This window comes from Hyposmocoma kahamanoa, unplaced genomic scaffold, assembly GCF_003589595.1.
Source record: "Hyposmocoma kahamanoa isolate Upper Pololo Valley unplaced genomic scaffold, ASM358959v1 232, whole genome shotgun sequence".
Lineage (NCBI taxonomy): Eukaryota > Metazoa > Arthropoda > Insecta > Lepidoptera > Cosmopterigidae > Hyposmocoma > Hyposmocoma kahamanoa.
Window position 1 is genome coordinate 4,750,557 of NW_020653750.1, and position 27,790 is coordinate 4,778,346.

Consider the following 27,790-nt stretch of genomic DNA (forward strand, 5'->3'; position numbering starts at 1 on the left):
TTAAGTTTATTTGAAAAGAGCAATCCCTAGAGTTTCTTGCTCGTTCTTCTCATGGAGGTCAGCGTAGTGAACGAGCAGTAGCTTAAATGTGACGTTTTCAAGTGTAAATTTATTTTACCTATGGAATAAATAATCTTTGACTTTGACTTTACATCGAAAATTTGAAGTAAAATTAAAGTTCTGGTTTTTTTTTCTTCAAACCAGTACATTAAATCGCTCTCCTGTAATATTTTCCAAATGCACATTAGACTATACCTTTCCCGTGTCAATATATTTTTTGTGAAATTACTTCATTGGTTTGTTAGAACCAGGACCATTGGCTTGTCACAGACACAGGTTCGAGTCCTCTCAGGTTGAAGGAATTTTTCTTTTATGTTTGATATTTGTATTAATCTATAATTATAATAACTTACCAATCTTCTCAATGACAATGTCCCATGAATAGTTGGAGCGTGTGCAGCACATGATGGTGGCGAGAATGGTGTCTGTCGCGTATACCGTACCGGTCGTCTTACTGAGGCGTCGAATCACAGGGTCATCAGTAGTTGTCACCTGATAAGGGATTATGATTAATTTATTTTTATTATTTACTTATTAAGCCTTTTAATGTGAGTTACAAATACTTTTTAAATTAGTCTTATTTAAAATTTTTACATTATATCTCTTAACTAAGCGTGCTTCTTGGCATAGGCGTTCTCCAGATCTTTGCAGTGCGCTCCATCAAGAGCTACTCTTCTCCAACATGGACCTGACTAATTAGTTATATGCAATGCTTTGTATGACAGTTTATGAAATACAAACACAATAACAAAGACATACAGAATAATAATAATAAATAATGCACACACTCAACATAGCCTTGCACTAGGGAAACCCTGTGTCGCGGGTGCCATGGGCACACACATAGACAACCACAAATTACACCCAATCTCACGAGAGAAATAAATGTAGGCCATAAAAATATTTCTCCCATCATGGGAATCGAACCTGGGACCTAGATTCTGCAATCTAGAGCGCATAATTATGTTGATAAGCCTATGGCTGATTGTATAGTAGGAATAGAAAAACAGTGTTTTCTTTGAAAATACTTTTTTAATTTATAACATAAACTAATTAAATTCGATTAAAGCATGGTTTCCTATACATGTTATACTGATTGAGTAAAGTTCTGTAGTTGTATATTTAAGTACTTCTCCATCTTATTGAACTTTACACTCACCGTATGGAAAATACGATCAATACGCTGCAGTGCCTTCTCATGTTTGACATTGACACGGTCATAAGCCTTGTCGTAGTACTCGAGAGTACCACAGCATGCAATGTCTTCGCCTGAAAAGGTTGATATAGTTTTAAAATTTTCTTAAAATGCCTAAGTGGCTGCTTAATTAACGCACACACTCAACATAGCATTTATTCGTCCTAGTGTAAAAAGTAGTTATTTTATAAAAAAAATATTATTTTATCTGATTGTATTTTATTGCTATTTAGCAATTACAGTGTGCGTGAATTATTTCTACTGTACTACACATTATGTGTAGAGCAGCTGACATACTATTACATTATTTTAAGTAGATACCTTCTTTAATTCCAGGTAAAGAGAGTTTAGCAAGTCGAGGGAAGTCCATGTCCTCAATGGTAACCCAAGTGGGTCGTACAGTGACCGATGCATCCCGAATTTTCATTGGAGCACCACGCTGGCCCCATCTCTTGCCCATTTTACGGTCACGTTGCTAATAACAAATTTAACAAGTAAAATAAAATGAAAATAGAAAAACAATTGAGCTATTATAGTATCAACACAAATATAACAAGGGATTATTCAACAAAGTCTTTGTTTTTATGGTCACTCTTTAACATTAAACATGATAATGTAGATGTTATTTCACCTTCATATTATATCTTTTAATGTATAAGGAACTATAAACTGGTTTATGAGATGAGAATACCAGTGATTTAGTATTTCAACTTACAATATACTAATCGTCCACATGAATTCTAATGATGTGATTGAGTCCTGGCTGCTCGGTTAGTAAATTTGTTACCTTGCTTAAAGTAGTCATACCGCCTGGAGTACGTGCACCCCTCGCGCCACGTCCGCGTTGCCCCCGGGCGCGCCCGCGCTGGTACGGGGGCTTCTGAATGCGAGTTGTATCCACCAAGTGAAATGTTGACTCATCTTCATCGTGGTAGTACGCATATGACGATCCAGCGCCGAATTGAGATGCGTACTTGTCTGTAATTTTATTTCATATTAATATTAAGGGTTTGTAATAGAGACGTCACATAAACTAGATATATATATAGCTATAGTATCTCATATTAAATGAACTGCCTCTGTGGCTGAACGGTTACCACACTGAGATCCTGGGTTTTATTCTCGCACAGGAAGAAATATTTGTATGGCCTACATGTATTTATCACGTGAGTTTGGGTGTAATTTGTGGTTGTCTATATGTATGCCCATGGCACCCGCGACACAGGGTTTCCTTAGTGCGAGGCTGTGAGTGTATTATTATTATTACATGTGCTAACACATCAACGTCAGCATATTTAAGCCAGCTGGTGTTATATCAAGAAGTTATAATACCACTAGATAGTTCTGTAATGCGACGTTGCAGGGAAATCTATCGTAGTGTACACATCCGAGTTTATTCTTACATGTAGTATTATAAAAGTGTTTCTTTGGCATGGGTTTTTGGGTTGGACAATAATTATTAAAAACTTCGGGATAACCTCAAATATGATCAGATAAAAGACAAATATTTTATACTTATAGTCAAAACGTAAGTGTTGATTTCTTACTCTGGTATTTCTTGTCTTGTATGACAGTCCAATCGCTTATTTTACCCAAGCGATCGCCTTTACTGAAGGGTTGATAGGGCATGTCACGAAATTGTTCCGGCATTTCGCAAGGCCCCCATCCTGTCAGGTTGTCTTGAATTATTGGCGCGATGAACCTCACCGGCTCTTCGGCCGGTAGCACGTGTTCTGACATTACAATAAAATCGATAATAAGTGTAGAAACTTAGTATTTTTTCGACAGAACTGTATGAATGCCACACGACACTTTCTACCAAGTCTACCAAAGACAACAGACTTGCCTATTGGCCATAGACTAGATATATAGAATAATGTGTCACTCAAATATTTTGATTAATAGAATTAGTCCGATGCCATAAAAGCGATGCACAAAAAAATAAAACACAAAGTTAGCACCTTAAAGGGGGCATTCCACGGGTATTCAATTCAATTCATTATCCTGCATTGCAATCCGCCTAGCTAGCCGTTCGCCGCGTAATGGATGGAGGATTAAGAATGTAGTATAGAGTGTAAGCCACCCTGAAATGCGTCCTGCGAGACTCCATACGTGGACCATACGCAGGCTAGTATGTGAGCAGTCTCCTGCACAAAGTACTTTGTATATATAGTCTCCTGCCTACGTGGTGGATAGCGCTATCCGACCGCAGTTGCACATGTTTTATAATAATTTGATAGAAGAAGTAGTTGGCTACTTTGAATGTAGAGCCAAACTCTACATATTAAGTAGGCAAATCAAAATTATTTATTAAAAAATGGTATATTTCTCGTTTGTGTTTTCCTGTCATAACACTGTGTATTCTTACCGATAATATTTCCTTTGGAAGTTCTAGAAAAACCTAATACTTCTTCCACCTCAAGGTATAATTAAGCTTTATTTAACAGCATGTATAATACAACTTTTACTAAGTTTTTTTTTACTGCCTCTGTGGCCGAAAGCTTACCATGCTGGTCTGCCACGCACATTTATTTCCCGTAAGTTTGGTCTAACTTTTTAACTATTTCATTAAAAAGTAGTATCTAATTGAGGTAGATATTTATCTAATAATAACAAATTATTAATATCAAATAAAATAGGTAGGTTTTTATTTCGTTTATGATTTTTTTACCGCAACAAACGTATAAAAATATGTACATAATATATCTATTATACCTTATTTAAGTTAGCGACCTAGTACTGAGAAAACAGTCGCACGTGATTGCTTAGAGATAAACTAATAAAGCCGCATTTAAAGACAAGATATAATAATCAGTTGCTCCGGTTGGCTCTCACATGATGCGCGTTGTTTTTTCTATTTGGTAGTTACTACCCATGTGTGACTCTTTGCCTGCGACTTTGACTTTCTTGAAAATATGTTTTTTTGTTTTTAAGACCTTTGTGCACGAGACCTTACTATTTTAAAGCTTGTTAACGCCTGCTTACACATAAGCATCTATTAATGTCCTTGTATGTTATTTTTATGGAGTATTGCGAAAGAGAGCAGCCTATACTAGTTCGCTAACTTAAGTATAAGTAGTATAGAAAAATACGCAAAACAATTACAGCTACATAATACATATAAAACAATTACATTTACAATAAAATTAACACATACTAAAAGAAACTAGCAAATTCAGTGTTGAAAATCAAAGGTTACTATTTTTTTTTTACCTGATTACGGTGGCAATTTTTATTATTGTAGTGTAGTATCCTGAAATATTATTTAATATTTGACGATCTCGAATACTTAAATAATACTAAAAATTGCCACCTAAATTAGGCAGCGAAAATTGACCAGAAAATACCTAACTGTAATAGATGTATAGTAATATCTGAGAACAGAGTTCCTTATACGTGAAAACATAAGCAGCTTCATTCAGCGCTAACTTTGCCTGTACTACGTTTTGCACATATTTTTTAGGTTAGGTTTTATTGCGGGCAGGGCAACAGCCCTATCAAAGTCGCAAACAAATTATTTAGCTTTACATTAAGGCTAGTGAATACGTGTGAAATGAGAGGAGTTTTTTAGAATTAATTTATACTATTGTGTCGCAGAGGTGAGACTTCATTGTTTTATTTCGAACTTCGTACGTACCTACGTGAAAAAAAACCGACTTCTCTGAGAAGTAAGGAGAAAAAAGTAGATACCTACATACTTACCTACTGCCTTTTATTGCTCGGACCCCCATTATAATTGTTTGATTTGTCGGAATAAAAAATACTTTATTCTTATTATTCTAAGTTTTATACGTTAAATTACTCTTTTATTGTAAGTATGTTTTTTGTTACATGTAAAGTCCAAACATTTTCTATTCTCAGTTCTACTTATTTAAACAAAGTAAACAAAAAACCGTTGTTCAGAATTTCCAAGAACGTAGTAAACATTACACTTGTTCATGTTCTTGGAATCACATTCTTCTGTTCGTGAATATTTAAATTAAGAACATAAACATGGCGTCTTTAGTGTATGTTCGTGGCCGGTACTAACAAGACTGATGAAAAGTAATGATTATGAATATTGATTTTATAGACTAGTCATTCTAGTAATAAAATTCAATTTGCAAGTGAGGTGCCTAATATAAAGACGGCAACATATCAAGCTACACGTTGGATCTTGTTTCGTTGCACTGGAGGTGATATTCGAACAAAAGTGTATAGCTTGATGTTCTGTTGACTATATCTATAAATAAGTAATATTTACCTACTCTAAGTTGCGTCACATGTATTATAATAACAGTGTACGGTGTTTTTAAATAAAACAACAAAAGCTTATTATATTATATACCTATAGTACATATATTACATAAACAAACATTACGTTATGTTAAACCAAGTGTTATTGAATAACGAAATCTAAGTTATATTTAATTGTACTCTTTTCATAATGCAATCAAATTTCTCTACTTAAATATACATTATTGCACGTGACTGTTCTACTACAAACTACACAGGAGATGTTAGTATTTAGTGGCTCTTACCATTGTCGAGACATTAATGAGTATCAGAAATCAAATAATTATAATTTTTATACACAAAACCTTAGAATAATAATATTCTAAGTACAAAACAAAAACCGACCTCAAAAATTGCTTGTCCTCTTTAGCCGAGTTTTGTGTTCGCGGTCTCCTCAACAATGACTGAAACGCATTACGGAAGGCTCATATATTTCGTTATGAGGACATAACGAATTATATTTATTTATATAATTCTTCAAATTCAATTATATAATGTGTTTGAGTTTTTATTTTTTTCCATCCTCTAAGGTTTGAGTGATATTTTACTCCAAAAAGTATTTTATTAATGAATAAGTTTTTTTTCTAAAAAACAATCACAAGGTGCAATGACCTTCGCTTTGATGACCTTTTTCCCAATAAGATTGTGATTCCAATATGATATCAAATGTTAAAGTTTTAACACCATCGGAAAAAGCACATCCTGACGATCATTTTGATAGGTAATAATTGCAAAAATAAATAGTACCTAATGGCAGGCATTACAGTCGAAATCTTCAGCAACACGCTAAAACTCAATGTCAACAATCGCGTCACAAGTTGTAATTTTGACATTTATTTTCTGTTTTATCTTGGTTTGGTAGGGATGTCCGTTAATTTCAAGTGAATACCAGTTATATTGAGAAATACTACCAAAAATTTGAAGGTGATTCGAGGTACCGCACTAGAGTAAATAGAAAAAAAGTTCACCGCGGCGGACTTGAACGTTATTGGCAAGTATATATAACAGTTATATATATATATATAGTTATATATATATATAATATATATATATATATATATAGCTTCTGTTGAAAACCAAAATTTAGAGGTTCTCTGTAGTACCTAAATAAATGTCTCCATATAAAAATTATGTGCAAAGTCATAGTTAGATATTTTAATCTTAAATAATTCGTTTTAGCCTTTTATGTTAGCCCGTTTTCAGGATTTTATATGATCGGGTAAAGTATATCCTATCGTGTAACAAATTAGCACATTCTTTAGACAACGTCCATAGGTGTATCGTATATTTTTTATAAGACCGTTGTTTAACAGTAAATAACTAAAATATTTGATCTAGCAAAACAATTTTTCCCGCTTCTGTGTCTCGTATATTTTTGGGTATTTTACGCGATTACTCTGACATTTTATATATATAAATATATATAAAATGTCGGAGTAATCGCGTAAAATATATATATAATTCACCTTATCTTAAAACTTAAAAATTGTCCAGCGGTTTCACGATAAGCCACGACGCCTGCTGCCCCGCCAGTCGCCATCGGGCGCTTGTCAACGCGGGATTTATATCAAATTTTCTCCTGGTTCTTATTTTAATCATATTAATTTCCTGCGTGCGGTTTGCAGGACGCGATGGCCCCCCACGTCACCTCACTTCCAAAAATCTAGGTTCGAGTTCAACCTTGCCTTAAATGTAAATGAAATTTAATGACACTCCATATTACCTATAATAATCACTTTATGTTAATGTTACGAACACTTTACAAAACACATCAAAGCATGTATTTATTGTTCTGTTTTAGTAACATTAACTGCATTATACTTTGTCGCCTGAACATAAACCCCCGGATTGAAGTGTTCGAGACGGTAAATTCCCAAGCATGTGTGCACTGCTCTTGTAACATCTGTAAGGACTGCTCCCTTACAGATGTTACAAGAGCGGCAGGGTCGCTGTGGTCTTAGTTTTAAATTGTGGTAGGCCTGTATGATTTGGTGACATATCGCCGTAGAGTTATGAATCATAATAACATATCAGTCATCATAACTTATGATGTATTATTAATATTAATCGCACCGGTAGTGAATGTTCCTGGAAGTGAGTTCCTACTTTTTATTTACATTGATATAGATTGGCACACGTGTTCTATTCGCTTTAGTTGCCTAGTTCACAAGTCAGTTACATTCAGTTTGCAAACCACACGTCGCGTCGCAGGCACAATCAGCTTCTCTCTAAAAAGCGGTGTTATTACTGTTATTTGTTTTGTTTGTTTGACTGAGTTGGTGTACCATAATTTTGTTTTAAACTGATTATTAAGATAGAACGCCTTTCTGAAATGTGTTGATTGGTAATTGATATACCTATCAGTTGTTTTTTCGAGGTAAGAAATAGTTTTAAAATATCCACTGTTCGTACTTAAATTATTTTAAGTGAGGTGAGCCATTTTATTCCCTATTTCCCGGTGTGTATGGTTTTCACAGATATTTTTAACCGGCTTCAAAAAAAGGAGGCGAGTCTCAATTCGATTATATGTTTTTTCTTTTTTTTGTGTGTTACACGATAACTCAAAGTTAGTGAACCGATTTTGATGATTCTTTTTTTTTTGGAAAGAGTGTACCTCAGTTGTGGTCCCATTTAAATTTTAAGAAAATATTGAATCGCTAACGGTGGCAATTCTTTACTGAGATTATATGGCACTAAGTGACGGGACAACCAAATCGTGAACCTGGTGGTAAGCGACACGCCTATCCATAACAGTTGCAGTGCCACTCAGTATTTTACTTCGCAAAGATCTTAGGGGCACTGCTAGTGCGCCTGTCAACCTGAGACATAAGTAGACAAGTCTCATGTGCCTGTAATGCCTCCAGCACCCTTACCCTTTCAAACCGGGATCCAGTAATGTTCACATTACGGTGGCAGAACTTCACTGGACGGGCTCTAATGCCATTAATATATACTATTACATCAAAGTAACTTTAACAACTTTTGAGAATTATTTAACAGTATTTTGAAATTTGTTTACTTAAATTTGGACTCTAGATTCAGCGTACATATAGGACGTTATCAAACGTTAACACTGAGTTTTGTGTGTATGTATACTTCATTTATTATTGACTTTGTGAATTTGATAAGGCAATTAACGGAATCCTGACGCACAAAAATAGTTCCCTTATCATCAAAAGTACATTCAACAGCACATCAAGCTGTACTTTTGTTCTTTTAAGATATGAAGTAGTTATCTAGATCAAGTCCAACTAGCCAGTAATGACTTTGTATGGGGTTTGCAGTTGAGATCCTTCCAAATCAATTCCATTCAAATTTCAATCCCAATGTACTTTTGATTGCAGCGTTCTATTGGTGTATATGAACATAGGTTCTCCTTCCTCAGGCTTCTCATATTGTGCGGCTTGTCTACGCACTTACTTGGAAACACTAATTTTGTCTTTGCGGTGTTCAGAGTCAGCTAAAGCCAGTCAATAATAAATTAATTAATTCTTCTGCATAATACCGGTCTAATATTTTTTTTGAAAATAATCGCCGTATCTTCTACAAAACTCATTAGTCGTTATTATTGTAAATGGTTTCAAATTAAGAACAACTTCGAGGGCAGTTTTTTGGGGTACGCCAAAGATCACTGTTGTGTCGGTGTTCCAAGTATCGAGCTTTACAAATTGCCTGCAAGTTATGAAATAGCTTGTGAACAAGTCCAAGGCCTGTCCTCGGATACATTTGTAGTCACTTTTTACACAGTGAGCGATGGTTTAAGTGAGCAGAATGATGGCGTTTTCTGAGTTTTGGTGCTACCATATTTTTAGTCCCTAGGAAATAAAACAACCGCTTATTTACTTTAAAGGAGCTTGTAAACGTCTTAGGTATATTTAATAATAATATAACGAGACAACTTATGTCATGTTTTCGTTTTGTTTTGTTACTAAATACGCAGGATATGGTATTCGTTTTAAATTTAACTATGATGCATAACCATTGTTAACATGGTATACCACTGGTATACCTACTTTTGATAAGCAAAGAATAATGGTTAGAATTAAATAAACTGGCATGAATGAGCATATGAACTATCACAATTTGTGTTTGTTGACACAATGTACTTATGCTAGTATTACAGGAAAATATGCTTATTTTAACATTTTAAGAAAACAATAGGCAGCACAATAAGTAAGTATATTACAGCTGCGACATAGACGTACTGTAGGTAATGTAAATATTTTTTCATTTATATACCACATAGATACTGCTGGCTGGCATAGGGTTCACGAAAGGAGCCTCCCCGTACGACATACCATTCTTTTACTATTCTCCTGTGCCTCTGGCGCATCCTGGGTAACAATCCGCGGGTACCTACTTCTGCCGCCAAGCAGTAATGTCATTATTACTGTGTTTCGGTTTCGAAGGGTTAGGGTGCCGGTGACATTACAGGCACATGGTACTTGTCAATGTATGTCAGATCTTTGCGATTGAAAGCACGTGTGGCACGTGTGGCACGGCAGGCGCACGACATGTTCGTCCTGTCACTTGATATTATAAAAAAAAAACCTTACGCCTATTGGCAAATTTTTTCACCGCGATCACTGACTTATGGTAAGTTTTATGCCAATAAGAAGAAGACTGCCTCGATAGTGTGCATGCTTCTTCTTCTTATCGTATCAATGGCATACATACTATAATACTGGCCACTGTGGTAAAAGGATATGCCAATCGTCGTAAGGAACTCGCTGGTTGTTGCTTAGGGTGCATCACAAATACAGGAAAGAATGATCCGTCGTGTGGGGAGACTTCACGACAGAGTGCACGCTGCAACGCCCGATTTAAATCAAAGTATCAAACAAGCCAATAATTATTTGAGTTGTTTTACTGTGTAGTTGTTTTCAGGATCTCGCATACAATAACATTTTTGTAATTATGTTTATTTGTTTTTTTAGACCATGGAGAAGGGTAACAGGAAAGTTCAGTATCTCGTTACACTATGTGGTAAGTACTTATTGGAGAATGCTTACTCATCATAACACGGTGACTGGTTCCATATTCATTAGGTAAAAATCTAATCTATCTAATATTATTCGTGCGTGTGTTTGGCTCTAGGACCAGTAATTAAACAGTAACTCTAGTAAATGATGTATACGATTTTTAAATTTCTTTTTATCGGAGTTCATCCCTCGGGTTTAGTAGCAAAAGGAATTAATTCTCATGGTGATTAGTGTGCGGTTGGTACTTTCTTATTTACTACTATATTACTTGTTAATGTCTCTTGTTTCATTGTTTTGTTTCTTGAGTAATTCATTATATGGATAAATAATTGTTTTATGAATAAATAATCGTTGACTTGAATTATTCTGCTTGTGTCATCTTCATGAACCTATTTATACGCCCCACTGCTTTTCGTCGATTGCTGTGATCCAGCGACCTGTCCACCGGTTTTCACGGTGTTGCCATGTCTGATTTCCCGGGTTCGATCACTGGGCGGGTCAATGTGGAAAAACGAACTTTTCTATATTGTCTCGGGTCTGGATGTTTGTGCCCACCGTCGTTGTTTCCGGTTTCCATGACACAAGTGCTTTAGTTCTTTATTTTGGGATCAGGATTAGAGCAACGTATTTGATGTTGTTTCAACGTATGTATATTTATTTACTGCTCGGCACGGGTCTCCTTTCAGTCTAGGATTTAGGCCACGCCGTCCTAGGATTTAGGTCACACAGTCCGCAACGCTGGCTCAATCCTGGTTGGCGATTTTACACGTTATCCGCGGGTTATGACCCTTTTTCGACTCACGGTCTGCTTGGGAGGTGGTAGGTCAAACTATTTGACGACCACGGCTTTATATTTACTCTATACTCTTTGGGTCTAAAATAAATTAAAAATTTCTGACAAATATTTTTTTAACTTTAAAAGAATGAATATGTTTTAATTTCTTCCAGCATCTGTAGCAGCCGTAACAATGGGTCTTTCATCAGCTTGGCCCACACCTGTTATCCCAAAATTGAAGAACAATGAAACCAACATCGAGATAACAAAGGTAAGTATGCCTATTTTTATGTTGCAGTGCAATGGTTACCACAGCCCTCTGCGAGATAACAAAGGCAATTATGCCCATTTTTATGGTTACCATAAATGTAGTGCACAGACACTGGTCTGTGGTGTAGTGAATTGTATTTTATGTCAAATATTTTATTGTAAAATTATAAAAGTTCTTTAAGTTTAAAATGGTTACATATTACGACTTCGAGAAAGTGTAACAAACATAGAGTTTGTTACAGTGAGTCTCAGCGTCGTATTCTAGAACTCTACTCAATGCTCAAGTCAGGATTACACTGGAAACACAAGCACTGGAAATACAACCCTAATGGCAGGGACTAGAGTATGATTTCGAGTGCTTTAAACCATACTCAAATCCTGACTTGAGCATTGAGTAGAGTTCTAGAATACGATCCTCAGTCTGTGAGTCTGAGGCCGTTATCTTTTCTGAAAAAGGTTCTGGGTGTTCTGGGAGTGCCCCAGAGTGAAATGCCTTGCATTGGTACTCATAGTACAGTGAGTTCGCTAGTTTGAGACCAGCTTATTGGTTTGGCTGTCTGCCACATTGCCCAACTACTACAATTTTGAACTAAGCATACAGCGACAAACAGAGCAGACTGGCTTGCTCTGTTCTTACGTCAAAAAACGTATTTGCTTACTCATGGTAAAGTTAATTTTGTTCACGATAATTTTATTTAAGGTAAATTTATTCACGATAAGATTCAAGATAATTTCATTCACTATAAAGTTTCGCTAGTAACTTCGTAATATTCTGCAATACTGCGTTATTATAAAGCTAGCGATTTGTATCGGTCGAACGTTTTAACTTGAACAACAAAATACAACTATTTTAGTTGTATTTCAAAGAACGACTCCCAGTTCCTTGTTTGTTGTTATCGGCGGAGGCTACGTTAGAATAAATAGTGGTACAATTACAACGGGTTTTAATTATGATTTCATTACTTTATGGCATAATATTAGAGACTGAATACGGAACAAACATAGAAAAATATTTTTTCAGGACGAAGTAGCATGGATGTTATCGATGTCAGCTCCAGGTTTCATGGCAGGCAGTTTCGCGAGCGGCTTTATGTTAGACCAGCTGGGACGTCGTTCAACTTTGCTTTGGAGCGCATTGCCTTATGGGCTGGGTATGGTAAGTCAGATTACACTTAAACAAATCAAAACTTTCATCACTATAATCATAACTGGTGAGACCCGTTCAATTCCGAATAGTGGTTTATTTATGCCATCGGATTAAAAATTTAAAAACAAAATTTGTCTTTATAAATACACATCAAACCCATTAGCGGTCCGTTGAGTACGGCAAAACAAGTCAACGGGATTTCCTGCACAGGGTTTTTCTTGTTCACCATCTATCATTTATGTTCTTGTTCGTTTTTGTAGACTATGGCAGCAATTTCAGTATCTCCATGGATGTTGTATCTGACTCAATTCCTGTGGAGTGCTGGAACAGCAATACTTAGTGTCGTAAGTATCTCAATCTCAATATTAGTCTAGTGAACATTTTGAATGTCAGTACATAAACCATTGACATGGTTCATCTATTGACTAAAATAAAAGTCGTACTTTAATTTTGAAATATACCTAGTAATTATTATCCATTCATTTTAATTTAATTTTATATCTAATTTTGTTTTATTATTTATGCCATTCTTGTATTTGTAATTCTATGATTCAAGTTGGTCGAAATAAATGACTAATTATTAACAAGTAGCTGCATATTATTTTTTTTATTTACTCTTATTTATTATTATCAAACTATCATGCGTTGATTAAGTAGATTTGATATGTATTAATGTTTGTCTAATTTATAGGTAATGACTATCTACTTTGCTGAAATATCAGACAAGGATATCAGAGCATCTTTGCAACTCCTAACCAAGTTCGCCTTCAATTTAGGCTGCTTGCTTACGATGTGTGTGGGCCCACTTCTATCCTTTTCGACTCTGAATTATATACTACTGGTGATGCCATTCAGTTATTTCGTTGCTTGTTTTTGGATTCCGGAGTCCCCATATTTCTATTTGAAGGAAGGAAAAGTGAAAGAAGCTAAGAAGGTCTTAGCGACATTGCGAGGCTACAACAAAAATGAAAAGGTGAGGGTAGACATCATCATCATCATTAAGCCATTTATACGTCCCACTGCTGGGCACGTATTCAATCCTCAGGCGCGGGTTTTTTAGGCCATAGTCCGCCTCATTGGCTCAATACGGGTTGGGGACTTCATACGTTTTTCGAGGATTGTGAACATTCTTCGACAAACATCACGGTGTTTTCCTTCAACGGAGAGCTCATGGTAAATTTCAAATTGCGAGACACTCGGAGGTGCGGTCCCAGATTCGAACCCAAGGTCTACTTGTAGGTCAACCTATTAGACGACCACTGCTATATATTTGTGTCTAAAATAAATTAAAAATTTCTGACAAATATTTTTTTAATTTTAAAAGAATAAATATGTTTTAATTTCATGGTAAATTTGAAATGAAACTTAGAAAAACTCAGAGGTGCCGTCGGAACCCACGACCATTAGACTGACCTGGCTTATAGGGCTGTTAGACGGCTAGGCCTAATGGTACATAGTAGAAACGAACGTATTAGTAAGAACCAACTCGTTACATTAGTACACTTAGGGTCGTATTCCAGAACTCATCATATATCAGAACTCTACTCAATGCTCAAGTCAGGACTTGAGTATGATTTCAAGCACTGGAAATACGACCCTAATGGCAAGGACTTGAGTATGATTTCTAGTGCTTTAAATCATACTCACGTCCTGACTTGAGCATTGAAATACGACACTTAGCCTTAGTTATTTGGATTTGTCTGTACAGATATATTCATACTTCCCGAGTTTGTTGAACTATTATATGACTATACTTAGTAATAATAAAGCTCCTCGTGAAAGAGTTCGTCCAGGGAAGTACTGCCTATTTTACCTTAACCTTACCTATTTCTGCCGCCAAACAGTAATTTGAGCCTTACCGCGTTCCAGTTTTGAAGGGTAAGGGTGCTGGTGAAATTACAGGTACGTTGGACTTTTTTTTTGTCAACTTATGTCTCAGAGTGACAGGCGCAGTGTCAATGCCCTTAAGATCTTTGCGACTTAAAGCTTAAAGAACTGAAAACTTAAAGATCACTGCAACTGTTATGGATAGGCGTGCCGCTTACCACTGTGTTCGTCCCGTCACTATCATAAAAAAAAATACTTGGACGTGGATTACTCAAGCCGTTGTAATTTAATTTGTAGCGCCTAGAAGAAGATTTCCTACAAATGCAAGAAGATGTTAAAAAAGAGACGCGTCGTTCCAGCTCTCCCAAAGAACTGTTCACTAGAAAACAGTATAGAAAGGCAATCATTATTGCTGCCGGTATGTCACTTTCTCTGGTTGAGGTTAATCAAATCGTAATACTTTACTTTTTTGGTGAACGAAGAAAACATATTGAACATTGGGTAAAAATCAATTAGATCCCAAGTATACAAATTTAAATAATGTCGATAAAATTATTAACAATTCCCGCTGTTTTGACGCTGGTGTCGTTACTTAACAAAAATGTTATAAATTTCAGGTTTAAAAATGACGCAAATAATGACGGGCGCGGTAACGATACAGCAGTATTTGGGCCTGATTATGGAAGACAGTGGTATTGACTGGACATTGCCCAAGATTTGTATTACTTTCGGAGCTATCAGATTTGTTGTCAGTGAGTAATTTATTTACTTATATGGTAATAAGATTGTAATTATTTACAACAAATATTCCGGCGCCGTCTTGAATGTTTCTGGAGCCAGTTCTTGTTTTCCAAGTCTTCAGTTCGGGAGATACGGGTTTCTGGGCGGTTATGAGAGTGACAAACAGTCAGTATTCATCATTAAAATCTAACCTGGCATGATCATAAACTATTTTGATATATAATATTTGTTGAGATTTTTTTGTGAAATGATTCTACTAGTTTTGTTATGATCATGAATACAAACATCGAACACATAGAAAACCTTCGCCGACCCGATCGGACTTGAAGCCACCTCCATGCTGCACCGTGCTACACTGCTCTAACCATCTGAGCCACGGGTCCAGTTATTGAGACGTCGAAATTCGTCCGCACGTCCGTACGGCATTCGTCGCCGGTGATAAGGTTATTTGGATAACCTTCTCACCGGGTCCATTTACCGAGCGTAGTTTTGGAACTACGCTCGGTAAATGGACTCGTGGCTCAGATGGTTAGAGCAATGCTACGGTGCAGTATATATGTGGGTTCAAGTCACACCGGGTCAACTAAAAAAAATTTTTCTGTGTGTTCGACCTTTGCATTCATAATCATAATATGATTATAATACTCTCATATAACACTACTCCCAAAAAAAAAAATCCACTTAATCCTTTTATTGTTCCCAATCCCTTTGTCGATTGAAATAGTTTATATTTACGTTAAATATGGTTCGAGTTATTGACTTATACAAATAATAATATAGTAATAACGCACACAACCACAAATTACACCCAAACTCTCTGAAGTAATAAATCGAACCCGGGACCTCTGCGTGACAGTCCAGCATTTAAACCGTTCGGCCAAGGAGGCAGTTAAACTTATACAAATATTTCCTCATTATCCTATTTACGAGTCAGGCTCTTGTCGGTATTAGCCTCCTCCACTTCTCACGGCTTACAGCCAGCTACTTGACCTCTTTATAGCTGCTCACTTTGACGTTCTTCTTTATTTGTTTACTGTACGCCATTCTTGGTCTTTCCTCTATCTTTTTCCTTCTATCTTCCCTCAATTACAACTCACATAAATATGTCACTAAGAGAGAGATGTTTTTTAAATATTTTTCCTTTTCTGTTGTCTATTGTTTTTAAAAGATTTCTCTCCTCAATAATCCTTTTAAAACTATTTCGTATGATACAAAATGACACGACGAACAAGTCGTGTGCGTGGTTGTAAGCGACATGCCTGTCCATAATAGGTGCAGTGCTGCACAGAGAGCTATCTATAATCGCAAAAATTTGAAGGGCACTGCCACTGCGCCCGTCACTCTAAAGACATAAGTTGACAAGTCTCATGTGCCTGTAATTTCACATTTACCCTTATCCTTCAAAACCGGAACGCAGTAATGCTCACATTACTGGTTGGCTGCAGGAATAGGTGCGATGGTAGTGCTTCCCTGGACGAACTCTTTTACAAGGAGCTCTACTACTACATTTTTCAATTGATACTACTCAATCCATTTTATATTCTCTGGGTATTTGGGTATGGCTAATTATGTGTTTTTTTTATATGCGAAAAAAAACTCGACATTAAAATAGGCGATGTTCTACTAATTTCCTTTAGTTATACTTGAATAGTAATGCTTTTTTTTTTCAGGTCTATTGCCTTCAGTGCTAGCTGACAAATTGGGACGTCGACCTCTTCTTATTTACTCCTATTTCGGAGTGACGGTCTGTCTCGCTGTAGTCGGTATTTATTTCTTCCTAATGGAAGTGATTGGCCTCAGCAAAGAAGTTCTTAGTCCATATGGCTTCATTACTCTGACTGGAATCATTTGCTCCAATGTAATTTCTACTATAGGATTTCAGTCAATTGTACATGTAGTTGCTGGAGAAATCTTTCCTTTGAATGTTAAAGCGACAGCTATGACGGCGTTAAGTATCTTCGGTGGTGTATTAAGTTTCCTGGTGGCACGAGGGTATCAAATTTTAAAAGACTGCTTGGGTCTATGTGGTGTGTTTTGGATATTCGCCGGAGTAGCTCTCTTTGGAGCAATATTTTCTATCGCAATCATTCCTGAGACGAAAGGAAAGAGTTTGAGAGAGATACAAGAACAACTGCAGGGTGATTTCTATTATGAAGATGAAGTGGCTACAGAGAATATGGTTATACCTAATGGTACTTGTGAAAGTGGTAATGATGACGTTGAGTTGAGAGAATTGAAGAAACACGAAGTTGCTTGAATAATTTTGATACACATATATTTTTTGGTAATTGTATGAATGAAACAATTTATTTTACTGACAGTAACGTATGTTGCATTTATTGAATAATGAACTGCAGGCACTTAATATATTTGCTGCTCAGGTATACCCAGTAGAGGCAGCGCAGTACCGAACCTTTCAAAGAACTATACCTTATTGTTGAGAGGCTAATTTAGGTACACTTTTCATTGTCCGTGGCGGAACAAACTACCGATGACAGTATATAAATCACTGCGCGGCTTTACTCCTTTTTATTTTGCATTGAAAGAAACGTATACTTTGTTTTGTAGATGATATGTTTTATATTACATAGCACTTTGCAACGTGCCTGCGCACTGAGCGACTCGGTGATGCTCGGCACCTCGTGCTGCATCTTCCTCATTTTAGAATCTCCTTATCTGGTAGAATCTCGTTTTAATAATGCATCACAGCGTTATGTCGATGTCGCCTGGTTGTGGCAATTTGAGGTGTTCCTAAAGGTTTTAAGAAAAAACGTTAATTAAATTGTAAATGAGAGAGTTAAGAGAGTAAAGATTACTTATTTTAAAAAAAACATGCAATACTCTTTTAAACGGTCAATTTTTTTTACTCATAATCTATTAAGTCATATAGAACTCAAGACTCGGTGAATTGTCTTTAAAAGACTGATTTATAGTGTAATTAGTAATAAATTTTTAGATTTCTTTTTACTAAATAAATTATTTAGATTTAGTCTTTCTAAATAAATTATTTAGATTTCTTCTTTCTAAATAAATTATTTATAGATTTCTTTGGGATAGACAAAACAATGCAATGGTACTCGACAACAGGCAAGCTAGAGGACGGCTGTCCCACGCCTATACCTACCACACGGAGAGAGTTCCTTAAATACCGAAGATAGAAAATTTTACTGAAAGAAGACTTAATTTTGATTTTAAAAACAATTCCAATTGCGTTCAAAGATTTTTAAATAATAGCCTGTCTATACCGGGAATCGAACCCGCCAAATGTGAAAAAAACCACCTGTAGTTTTACTACACTGATGGAAAGCTTCAATCATAGGGATTATTTTGTTCTAAATAACATACCATCTTAAATAAAAGGAAGATCATGAAATTTAACATTTAATAAAATAATTAGGTATACTTAACTGCAACTTACAATCAATAATTTAAGTTACCAAATGATCAAAATGTGTCAAAATCAGTATATTAAAATTACAGGTATTTTTTTTCACATTTGTCGGGTTTGATTCTCGGTATAGACAGACAATTATTTAAAAACCTTTGAATGCAGTTAGAATTGTTTCTAAAATAAAAATAAAAAAGGCCTTGTTTGAAAAGTGTTTGTTGTTGAAGAGTGTTTCGATCTTTGTATTAATAATTATAACAAACTGGTGGAGTAATTTCACAAAAAACAATTGAATATCTATTCAATAAAAATTTAAAAGAAAGACTTTTTTCAGTAAAATTTTCTGTCTACGGTATTTAAGGTACTTTCCCTCCATGTGGTATAGCCGTGAGACGTCCTGTATGCTATGTGCTTTCATGCCACCTACTGACGGCGACAAAATTTAAATTTTGAGCATGAATTTTGAATAGACTAAGAACATAGCGAAACCAAATGTGATGGATGAAAATGATTAACAAACATTTTCAACATTAACATTTTATTATTCACAAGTATGTATAAGTACTTAAGGAATTCGCTGCGTTTTTTGATTGACCAAATAAGCATTTTTTGTTTCGTCTTTTTTAATGCGCAACAAATGGCACACCCGCATCAACTCTAATACAATAATAAAATGGCAAGTGTGACAAGTAAAAATACCATGGTTATGTTTCCGAATAAATGCCTACCAACTAATCTAAAATGATTATTAGTTTACCTTTTACTGAGTACAATGTTGACACAATTTTTCAAATTTTTACCGAAGTTTATGCGCGGTGTCGCAATAAAATCCAGTAAACGACGATTTTTGACTTTTGACGATATTGAAGCTGGTGTGCGGAATCAACGGATAATTTATCTGTTGATTTAAACCTATGTAACTAGAAATGGCAATCGCAAATTGCACTTGAATTAAGTACAAACTAAGCATCATATAATCAAAATCGACAGTCGGCCAGTTCAATTTTGGAATTAGTTTTTTATTATAAATAAAATTTCTTTTTTATATATTACGTTTTTCTTTTATTGTATTTATTATAATTTATTATAGTACCTAGCAGTAGAGCTTCTTGTGAACGAGTTCATTCAGGGAGAAACTGCCACCTTACTATTTCCGCCGCCAAAAAGTTGAAACTAAGAAGTTTTTTTTGGGAACCTTTTCACACGGACCACTTTTCGCCCTAATTAGAAAGGTGTAACTTAACAACTGTTTTATTATTTTCAAAATGGCAATCGATATAATTGTTGTATGACAACTCAACTTAATGACAACTGTTTTCCATCATATAAGCTATCAAAGTTGTATATACAGGTCGACCAGCCTACTATGGTGCGATATTAACTATCTTAGTCGTTGACGTCCATTATGTATGATATATTCAAACTAACCGGTCCTATAATCTGGAAGTGGAGTAGTGACAGGTAAAGCAGGATGGGTACATAGGTTAGTGGGGTAGACCCTCGCGTTTGGAGGGAGAGTCCCCACATAAGCTGAGTTTCTCTGGGCTCAGGGGTATCTATAAAGATTTCCCCCGTAAAAAAAAATATGGGTACATGGGTACTTATATTACGAGGCCGACATAAACGCCCGAACTTTTCAGGTCTTTTAAAAATAGATTTAAAAAAATCTGAGAGTGGGAACGCGTTTATATTAATAACTCTTTGTTATTTCCGTCGCTGTGTTGAGTGTAGAGATAAATAATTTCATGTCATTGTCAAGAGCACAAATTTCACACTTTGAACCATTCTTATCGCACGTGGTATGCAGTTGAATTGAAAGCTCAAGTGTTAAGCTTAACGTGCTTCTGACCCTGCACAAGGATTTCAATTTGTGGATGACATATGATTCAACATCTATCTCTTTACTTCTTATCGAATCGATGGTATGGAATAAATATGGAATACTTGCCATCATCGTGAAAGGATTTGCCATCGGCGTAAGGTACTCGCCGATTGTTGCCAGGGTGCCGTAGATGGACAGGAAACGAATGGTATGTACTTACGTGGTGAGAGGAGGCTCCTTTCGTGCACCTCACTACTATACTTAAAGTAACGGGTATGTTAGATTTCAATGTTTTTCTACCAATTTCTATACTTATTATATACATTAGCATTATGTGAAATACTGGCTCAGTCCGATAAAACAAATCAGTGTCGCTTCGGCTTTAAATCTAACGACATAATGTTAGGTAAGTGAAATAACTGTGAGACGGTGGTGCTTTACAAGAAACCTGTATCATAACCTTAGTGAAAGTAAAATAAGGGCTCGGTTCAGATGAATTTATAAGATGTAGAAAGAATAAAAGGCTGTAACAAAAATACAATGACATGAAAAGGTACAAAGAAAAAAGGTAACAGTACAAAACACTCCCTAAACAGTCGCATGGACAGTCCACTCACCCCAAGAGCGTAAAGCTTATATTCTAATGATGAAAAAGAAGTAACTCACGTGAAGTTAGGGTTTTAATTGAGGATACTTCATGAGCACGTCCTTTGGCTTTAAGAATTTTGATGGGAGTGATAACGGGACGAACCAAAGTAAGAATATCGAAGAAAAGGAATTAGAGAACGATTCAAAATTTCAAAAATGGCCTGGAGTCGGAAAAGAGTCATCATCAGCATCATCACAAACTTACTGAGGCAATGTCGCAGGCACCACTTACCGAGGTAGTACCTAAGTCGAATGATGATCCATATTTTATATAAAATAAACAAAACAAATCAAACACGTGTTAGATAGAATTTATTTAAAAAAAAATACATGTGTATGTTTTTGACATACACACAAGTTTGGTGTGAGAATGCAGTAGTATGTACGCGTGTGGCTAGCCTGTATGTAGTATAGAATTCCCGCATTCCGTGGGCAACCGCAATCACATCCAGACGTGCTATTTATTTTATTGTCAAAACAAGTGAAAACAAATCAAAAAGATTATGACACACATTTTTATTTTGGATTGCATGAAGTAAAAAAAAATATTTTATTTTTTTGAACAATACACGTAAATCGGAATTTTTCAGCAGTATTTGGAAGAAACTTAGGTAAGTCTTTCATGAGCATTATTCAAAGACTTTAATTCTAGGGTCGGCGGACTAAAGTACATAAGTAAAAAAGTGCTTCATTTGTTAATATATAATTATATATAGGAAATGAAACTATTTTTCCGGATTTAAATCGCGTAGGTATACTTGTTTTTTCAAAAAAACCGACGTTTCGGAATCGTCGCCCGAAACGTAAACGAAAATAGTTTCATTTCCTATGTGTAACGATCGCGAAAACCTAAGAACTCGATATATAATTATATATTTTTTTACGTTGTTTACAGTTGAAGATGTGAAAATAATGATAACTTTGAAAAAGACACTCCTAGAATAAAGTTGCAAATTTATGGAGTAACAAATGAATTTGACTTATGGGCTTTAGCCGGTAGATTTATTACTTTAAATGAATGATTTTGGATTTTGACGTATGTGCTTTAGTCCACCGACCCTACAATTGACATTTAGATTTCAATTGTACTAAATAGAAATTCTCACTGAGATACTTTATAATTATCTTATCTAGTCATAATTATGTTGTAGGTTAAATCATTTTGTTAGAAATAAAATAAATTTCTACTACAGCTTACAAGTAAGATGTTAAGATGGTGGAGGGTGCGTGCTGCAGACGTTACGATGTCTGCGAAAGCGTCGGGCAAACATTAATAAAGAGCGAGTTCGGAGTCAGCGGTAACCGAGATCCACTATGTATGGTATAGGTTTTATAGTGATCTATAAAAGGTTTTCTGAAATAGAATACACTATCCAAACATTGTGGTCATAAGTATCTGTATCAACTCAAACACGTCTCATTAATATGTCTTATGAGTTTGTAGAATGTTGATAAGTGCAGACTCTTTCACGTATACCTATTTTTTTCTGTTCAGACACGTAATCCAAACCTGTACCTACAGGAGTTAGAAAGAATAATAATTGTATTACTAAATTGTAAAGTTGTAACTGGAACTAGACTGGAAGCTGTTCTTAGAAGATGTTTGTTTTTGTCGTAACTGTTTTGCTGTATTACTGTATTGCGACATATCTATTTTTATATGTAAAATTCATTTTATACTCTTTTGTGAATTCACGAACTGACCTGGTGTTAAGCGACTATTTAGCCGACGATGTTACACGTATGTTTGGTAAATGGCTATTCACATTAGCGTTGCTTTAAATTATACGAATGGGATTTACTGAAGTCAGTAATATGAGAAAAGTGTGTTCCGAACTTTCTAGTAGACCGAAGCTTTAGTAGCAGTTGAGCTCCTTGTGAAAGGATTAACAGGGAATTTTGCCACCGTACCTATTTGTGCCGCGAAATGCAAAATTACAGGCGGACTTGTCATGTGAACTCTTAGTGGCAGTGTCCCTAAGATCCTTGCAATTTAAAGAACGGTACTACAACTGCTATGGACAGGCGTGTCGCTTAACACCAGGCGCACGACTTGTTCGTCCCGCTATTTGGTATTAAAAAAAGAAGGAGAAACTGAATATATTTATGACTCTAAACCACTGTCGTGTCGTCTGCATATCCAAAGATACTCGGCATTAGCAGGACATTGATGTGCAACAAGAATAGAGTGGCGAACAGGACAGATCACTGAGGCACACCGGTATCAATACCGTAAAGAACAGATGTGTAATCATCTCTCCCTTTACCTATCTGTCTATTCTGTATATAGGAATTGGTCTATCCGTGTACCCAAGCCAATAGGAATTCCAGGACCCGTCAAAAGTTGACCGCTGCATTTCTCGACGGTCTCAACCCAAAGATGTGTGGCATAAGCAATAATCCAGAAATGAAAACTCTTGATCACTGAGATCATTAGATGAAGACGGCGGTCCAACACAACAACAAGAAGACGACGGTTCAACACACGCTCCATAGCTCCACAGAGTATGGAGGTGATTGCGACAGTCGGCACGACTACCTTTCTTAGGTAAATGCTTGTATATTTGCAAGCTTCCAAGTTTTTGAGACTTGTTCAAAACACAACGGCGATACAGACGAGTCAACACCCGATACAACACGAACATAGTTTCGCAAGACAATCGCGTCAATTATCAGTAGACAATAAAGTGTTTTAGGATTTTTACAGTGAATAAACACTCAAATTTTATTATAGAGATAATTTATTGTGACATCTATTTTCATATTTATATTCGTATAAAGGACAAAGCAACAGTAACAGTCTAGTAGCAGTAGGTGTTTTAGGGTCTTTAATGTGAATGAATCTTTTTATTAAACCTTATAGATAATTTTGTATCACATGTATTTTGATAATTTCTTATCGTACATTGACGGTAAAGTGACAAAAAATCTATTGACACTATTGTACAAAAATTGAAAAAAATAAGTCCAGACATGGTTTGTGAACTCTGGTGCGATTTTCTCTTTGTTTTTCTTATCATCGCATGTACATTTATGAGGTATGTATATTTGTTGAACAAAATGTAGGTAAGTTTAATTTAGTGCAAAGTAGATAACCTTAACTTGTTGTGTAATGTTGCGGAAAGCCATATTGGTTAAACTGTTTAGCAAATTACTGGACGCTGCTAAATAATTTGTTATAAAACGATTTAAAAAGACATCGTAATTTGTTACTTACTCAATAGTATTACAATACGGCATGTATTTATTGATCCTTTTAAATTTGCGAAAGCAGCAGACAAAATAATCTCAGTACAGAGTTGTAAAAAAAACCGACTCAAAAGTACGTGGAATTATATCTATTTGTCAAGTTTTATAGAAATCGGTTTCCGGAAAGTGTGCAAATCTGGATTCATTCCCTAGTTCGCCACTATACGGAACTTGACACAGGAGATAATAAAAATCGGTTTGATTCTTTTTTGTTGCAAAGATGTTTGTTGCAAAAATAGTAATGGGACCAGAGTGGAGGTACCCTATTTGTAACAAAAAAGAATCATCAAAATCGGTTAACAAATACCGGCGTTATCGCGGAATATACATACGAAAAAATCCTCCTTTTTTTTGATGTCGGTTAAAAATCTAAACGGTCATCTTTTTCAATGACTGATCCTTTTTCTCTGAGACACAAAATAAATTAAATCAAACGATATTGTAATCTGTTCTGAGCTACGTAGAAAATGTTTGATTTATATAAATTAACTTTGGTAGTTTTTTTTTGTAGTTTAGTTGGTAGTTTTGTTGGGCCTCAAAACTAAGAAAAATGAGCATTAAAAATAAAATTTTGATACTTGCTTTTAAAACTAAGTAAGTGTTGATTATATTTGTATGTATAGATTTTAACACTTTCGTGGTTATTCACTAAATGATTATCACTAATATTAGGTTTCTTACCACGGTATAACTTCTTTTTATTAAAATATCGGGAAAATAAAAAGAAGTCACACCGTGGTAAGAAACCTGATATTAGTGATAATCATATATTTGTATATATTAATTATAATGTAATTTGACCTGAAAATATGTACGGAAACGCAAGTAAATTGGCTTCTGGCACACGCCGGCCGCTGCTGCGACCCGCTCGCTTCACTCGTGCTGCTTTTTCATATATTAATCTACCTACTGAATCGAGGGCGTAACCAAGCAACCAAAATTTATTAGAAGATCAATATCAAAAGATATATTGGTCATAAATGTCATCAATCGTTAAAAGAAAAGACCAATTATAAAAAAAGAGGATCTAATATTATTTTTGAATACCAAATATTAATTTAGTATGCTTAAACATAATAATAGTGTTACCTTGAATGCAGTTCATTTATTATTTATTCATAGATCAACTAATACAGATAGAACAATTTTCATATGTATCAAACATAAAAATATGTAATGTTTATTTAATAAATTGCATATTTACAATACATCAATTATTTCTTTGAAGATCAAATAATATTATCCCTAACAATATTAACGAACTTTTCCTTGTCGTTGCAAAATATAAGCAAACTATTATTTACTATTTTAAGTAAATAGTTATAATGAATTCAATAAGTTTGTATGCCCAATATTTGGCCTGGCACCATTGACCTGACCTGGCACTGTGGAATTGTACGTACTTATTTTTCTACATAACCTGCGTTTTCACAAATAAATAAATTATGCGTCCATTTCTCCATAATTGAATCAGTTCTCTAATCAAACCTTGCAATGATTAAATTTGTTCTAAGGCGGTATTAAAAACGAATGAATAATTGGATGGCGGGAAACATTTGTTTGCTTTATTTGCAAATTATAAAAAGGCGTTTGATACTTTGGATTATAATGTGATGCAGGTAATGGCATTGTGTGGTATTAGCCGTCTCATTAACATTCATGGGAGTAATTTAGGAGTTTAATTATATAAATTCTGATATCCCAAGCACGTTCCAGACAAAAAGAAAATCTATATGGCGGATAAATAAAGCATTAGTAGATTAACTAATGAATTATGGACTATCTGTGATGTCTGTGCTTGTTACTTAGAAGGTATTAAAAACTTAAAAATCTGCAAATTCAAATAGGTATTTAGTTTACAATTGCGTAAAATCGTAAATTATTACCAGTATAATAACCAAAAATGATGTACTTAAGAGACCTTCGTGGCAGAGTGGCTTGCACACCGGTTTTCGTCGTGTCGCCAGCTCTGAGGTCCCGGGTTCAATCCCCGGCCGGGGATGTAGAAATATTAACAATTCTAAATTGTCTCGGGTCTGGGTGTTTGTGGTACTGTCATTGTTTCCGATTTCCATAACACAAGTGCTTTGGTTATTTTGGCGTTAGAGCAACGTACCTATGTCGAATAAAAAGTAGGGTACTTGATAATTAGATCAATATTCATTAGAAACACTATTAAGAGTGATTTAAATAAATTGAATAAAATTTAAGACGCACAATCACGAATGAAGAATTACTATGGAAGACGATACCGTGAATATTTAAGTCTCGTAACATTTAGTGAAGTAGAATTTTAACAACTATCATTGGCGTAATTCGAATGTATCGTGTGACTTTAAAATATATATGGATATGAGAATATAAATCGTCGTTATACTGCTAAAATCAATTATCTAAAATTTTAACAGAAAATGACTTTAACTATAACATGACATAAATGCTTAAGTAAAGTGCAAATATTTACATAGTTTCGGTAAAACATAAAACGTGGAGTCATCTTTTACAAATCGACCATGGTGCGGTTCGTAAGACAACATTAAATGACATATTTTTGGTAACGCTATACGGATATAATTAATTTATGGTATAGGTACAGACATTTGGCATATTCTTGCATGATATACTTAAAGTCATGCCACACAGTCGCAGTATAACGGGAAAAGCTGTCCGGGGGCGGATTTGCGGGAAGCGAATGCGTGACAGGGCGTGTCACACAGCGGTCCAGCGCGTAGTTCGCGGCGGGACAGCAGCGGCGCGAAGGCGGCCGGTGTGACACCAAAAGCGTCACGCCACACTTCATTTCAACCTCTTTTTCTATCCTCTAAGTTTTCAACACAGTCAACAAAGCACCATGTCACTGTCGGATAGTGATGAAGAACATCTTCTTTTATTTGTGGTAATCCTACGTAAGTTCCATATTCCTAGTACTTCGCTTTGGTCAGACACATACTGCTATTTGCTATCCAGGTTTTGTTTTTTTTACGATACCAAATGACGGGATGAACAAGTCGTGGGCCTAGTGGTACAGTAAGGTAAAAAATAGTATACTCACGACTTTGATTTGGCACCTTGGAATGAATTACTTCCTTATTTTACGACTTGTATTAAATAAACTGGGATATGATTGAATCACTGATATAAGTTTTTCGGTCGAATTCATTCTGAAACTTAAGTAATTTTTTATAATTATTTTAGAAATAAAAAAAAAATAGAATGTATGCGCATGTACCCTGTGCTTTATGATATGACTCATCCGAAGTATTTGGTTAAAAAACACATAAATTTGGTTTGGAAAACCAATATCAGCCCGGACGGCGTACGGTGACGGCCCGGACCTGGCACGGTGTAACGTGAATCAGCGAATGACTGCCCGGCCGGCGCACGGTGGATACGATACGGTACTGTGACGGT

At 35.5% G+C, this 27,790-nt stretch overlaps 2 protein-coding genes and 1 long non-coding RNA gene across 6 annotated transcripts in view; 1 reads left to right on the forward strand and 2 right to left on the reverse strand.

The window, feature by feature from the left end:
• Positions 1-2,995, reverse strand: part of LOC113228628 (eukaryotic translation initiation factor 3 subunit D) — a 6,717-nt gene extending 3,722 nt beyond the window's left edge. The window contains exons 1-5 of the mRNA XM_026461982.1: positions 2,803-2,995; positions 2,043-2,233; positions 1,577-1,730; positions 1,220-1,329; positions 414-552 (exon numbers count right to left, since the gene is read on the reverse strand). Of these exons, the coding sequence (XP_026317767.1) occupies positions 414-552; positions 1,220-1,329; positions 1,577-1,730; positions 2,043-2,233; positions 2,803-2,995 (787 nt within the window). The remainder of the gene's footprint in view (positions 1-413; positions 553-1,219; positions 1,330-1,576; positions 1,731-2,042; positions 2,234-2,802) is intronic.
• Positions 2,996-4,743: 1,748 nt separating this feature from the next.
• On the forward strand, positions 4,744-17,957 carry LOC113228456 (facilitated trehalose transporter Tret1-like). Of its 3 annotated transcripts, none has more exons than XM_026461768.1 (9): positions 4,744-4,854; positions 10,468-10,516; positions 11,461-11,558; positions 12,579-12,713; positions 12,965-13,048; positions 13,396-13,677; positions 14,829-14,949; positions 15,149-15,283; positions 16,943-17,957. In XM_026461768.1, the coding sequence occupies exons 2-9, from the start codon at positions 10,471-10,473 to the stop codon at positions 17,527-17,529; spliced, it is 1,488 nt and encodes a 495-aa protein (XP_026317553.1). In that variant the 5' UTR covers positions 4,744-4,854; positions 10,468-10,470; the 3' UTR covers positions 17,530-17,957. The 3 variants fall into 3 exon arrangements, with proteins under 3 accessions (XP_026317553.1, XP_026317552.1, XP_026317554.1); XM_026461767.1 differs by lacking the exon at positions 4,744-4,854 and adding an exon at positions 7,043-7,624; XM_026461769.1 differs by lacking the exon at positions 4,744-4,854 and adding an exon at positions 7,639-7,907.
• Positions 17,942-27,790, reverse strand: LOC113228457. Of its 2 annotated transcripts, none has more exons than XR_003310309.1 (3): positions 27,609-27,790; positions 27,432-27,546; positions 17,942-18,023 (listed from the first exon to the last, which is right to left on the reverse strand). It is a non-coding gene; the product is annotated as an uncharacterized LOC113228457 (long non-coding RNA). The 2 variants fall into 2 exon arrangements; XR_003310310.1 differs by having other exon boundaries at positions 27,432-27,540; positions 27,609-27,725.

Excerpts from the sequence above, each read along its gene's own strand:
- LOC113228456 (XM_026461767.1), top strand. Across the intron at positions 14,950-15,148 it reads GGCAATCATTATTGCTGCCG|GTTTAAAAATGACGCAAATA; the intron begins GTATGTCACTTT and ends TATAAATTTCAG. Across the intron at positions 15,284-16,942 it reads AGCTATCAGATTTGTTGTCA|GTCTATTGCCTTCAGTGCTA; the intron begins GTGAGTAATTTA and ends TTTTTTTTTCAG.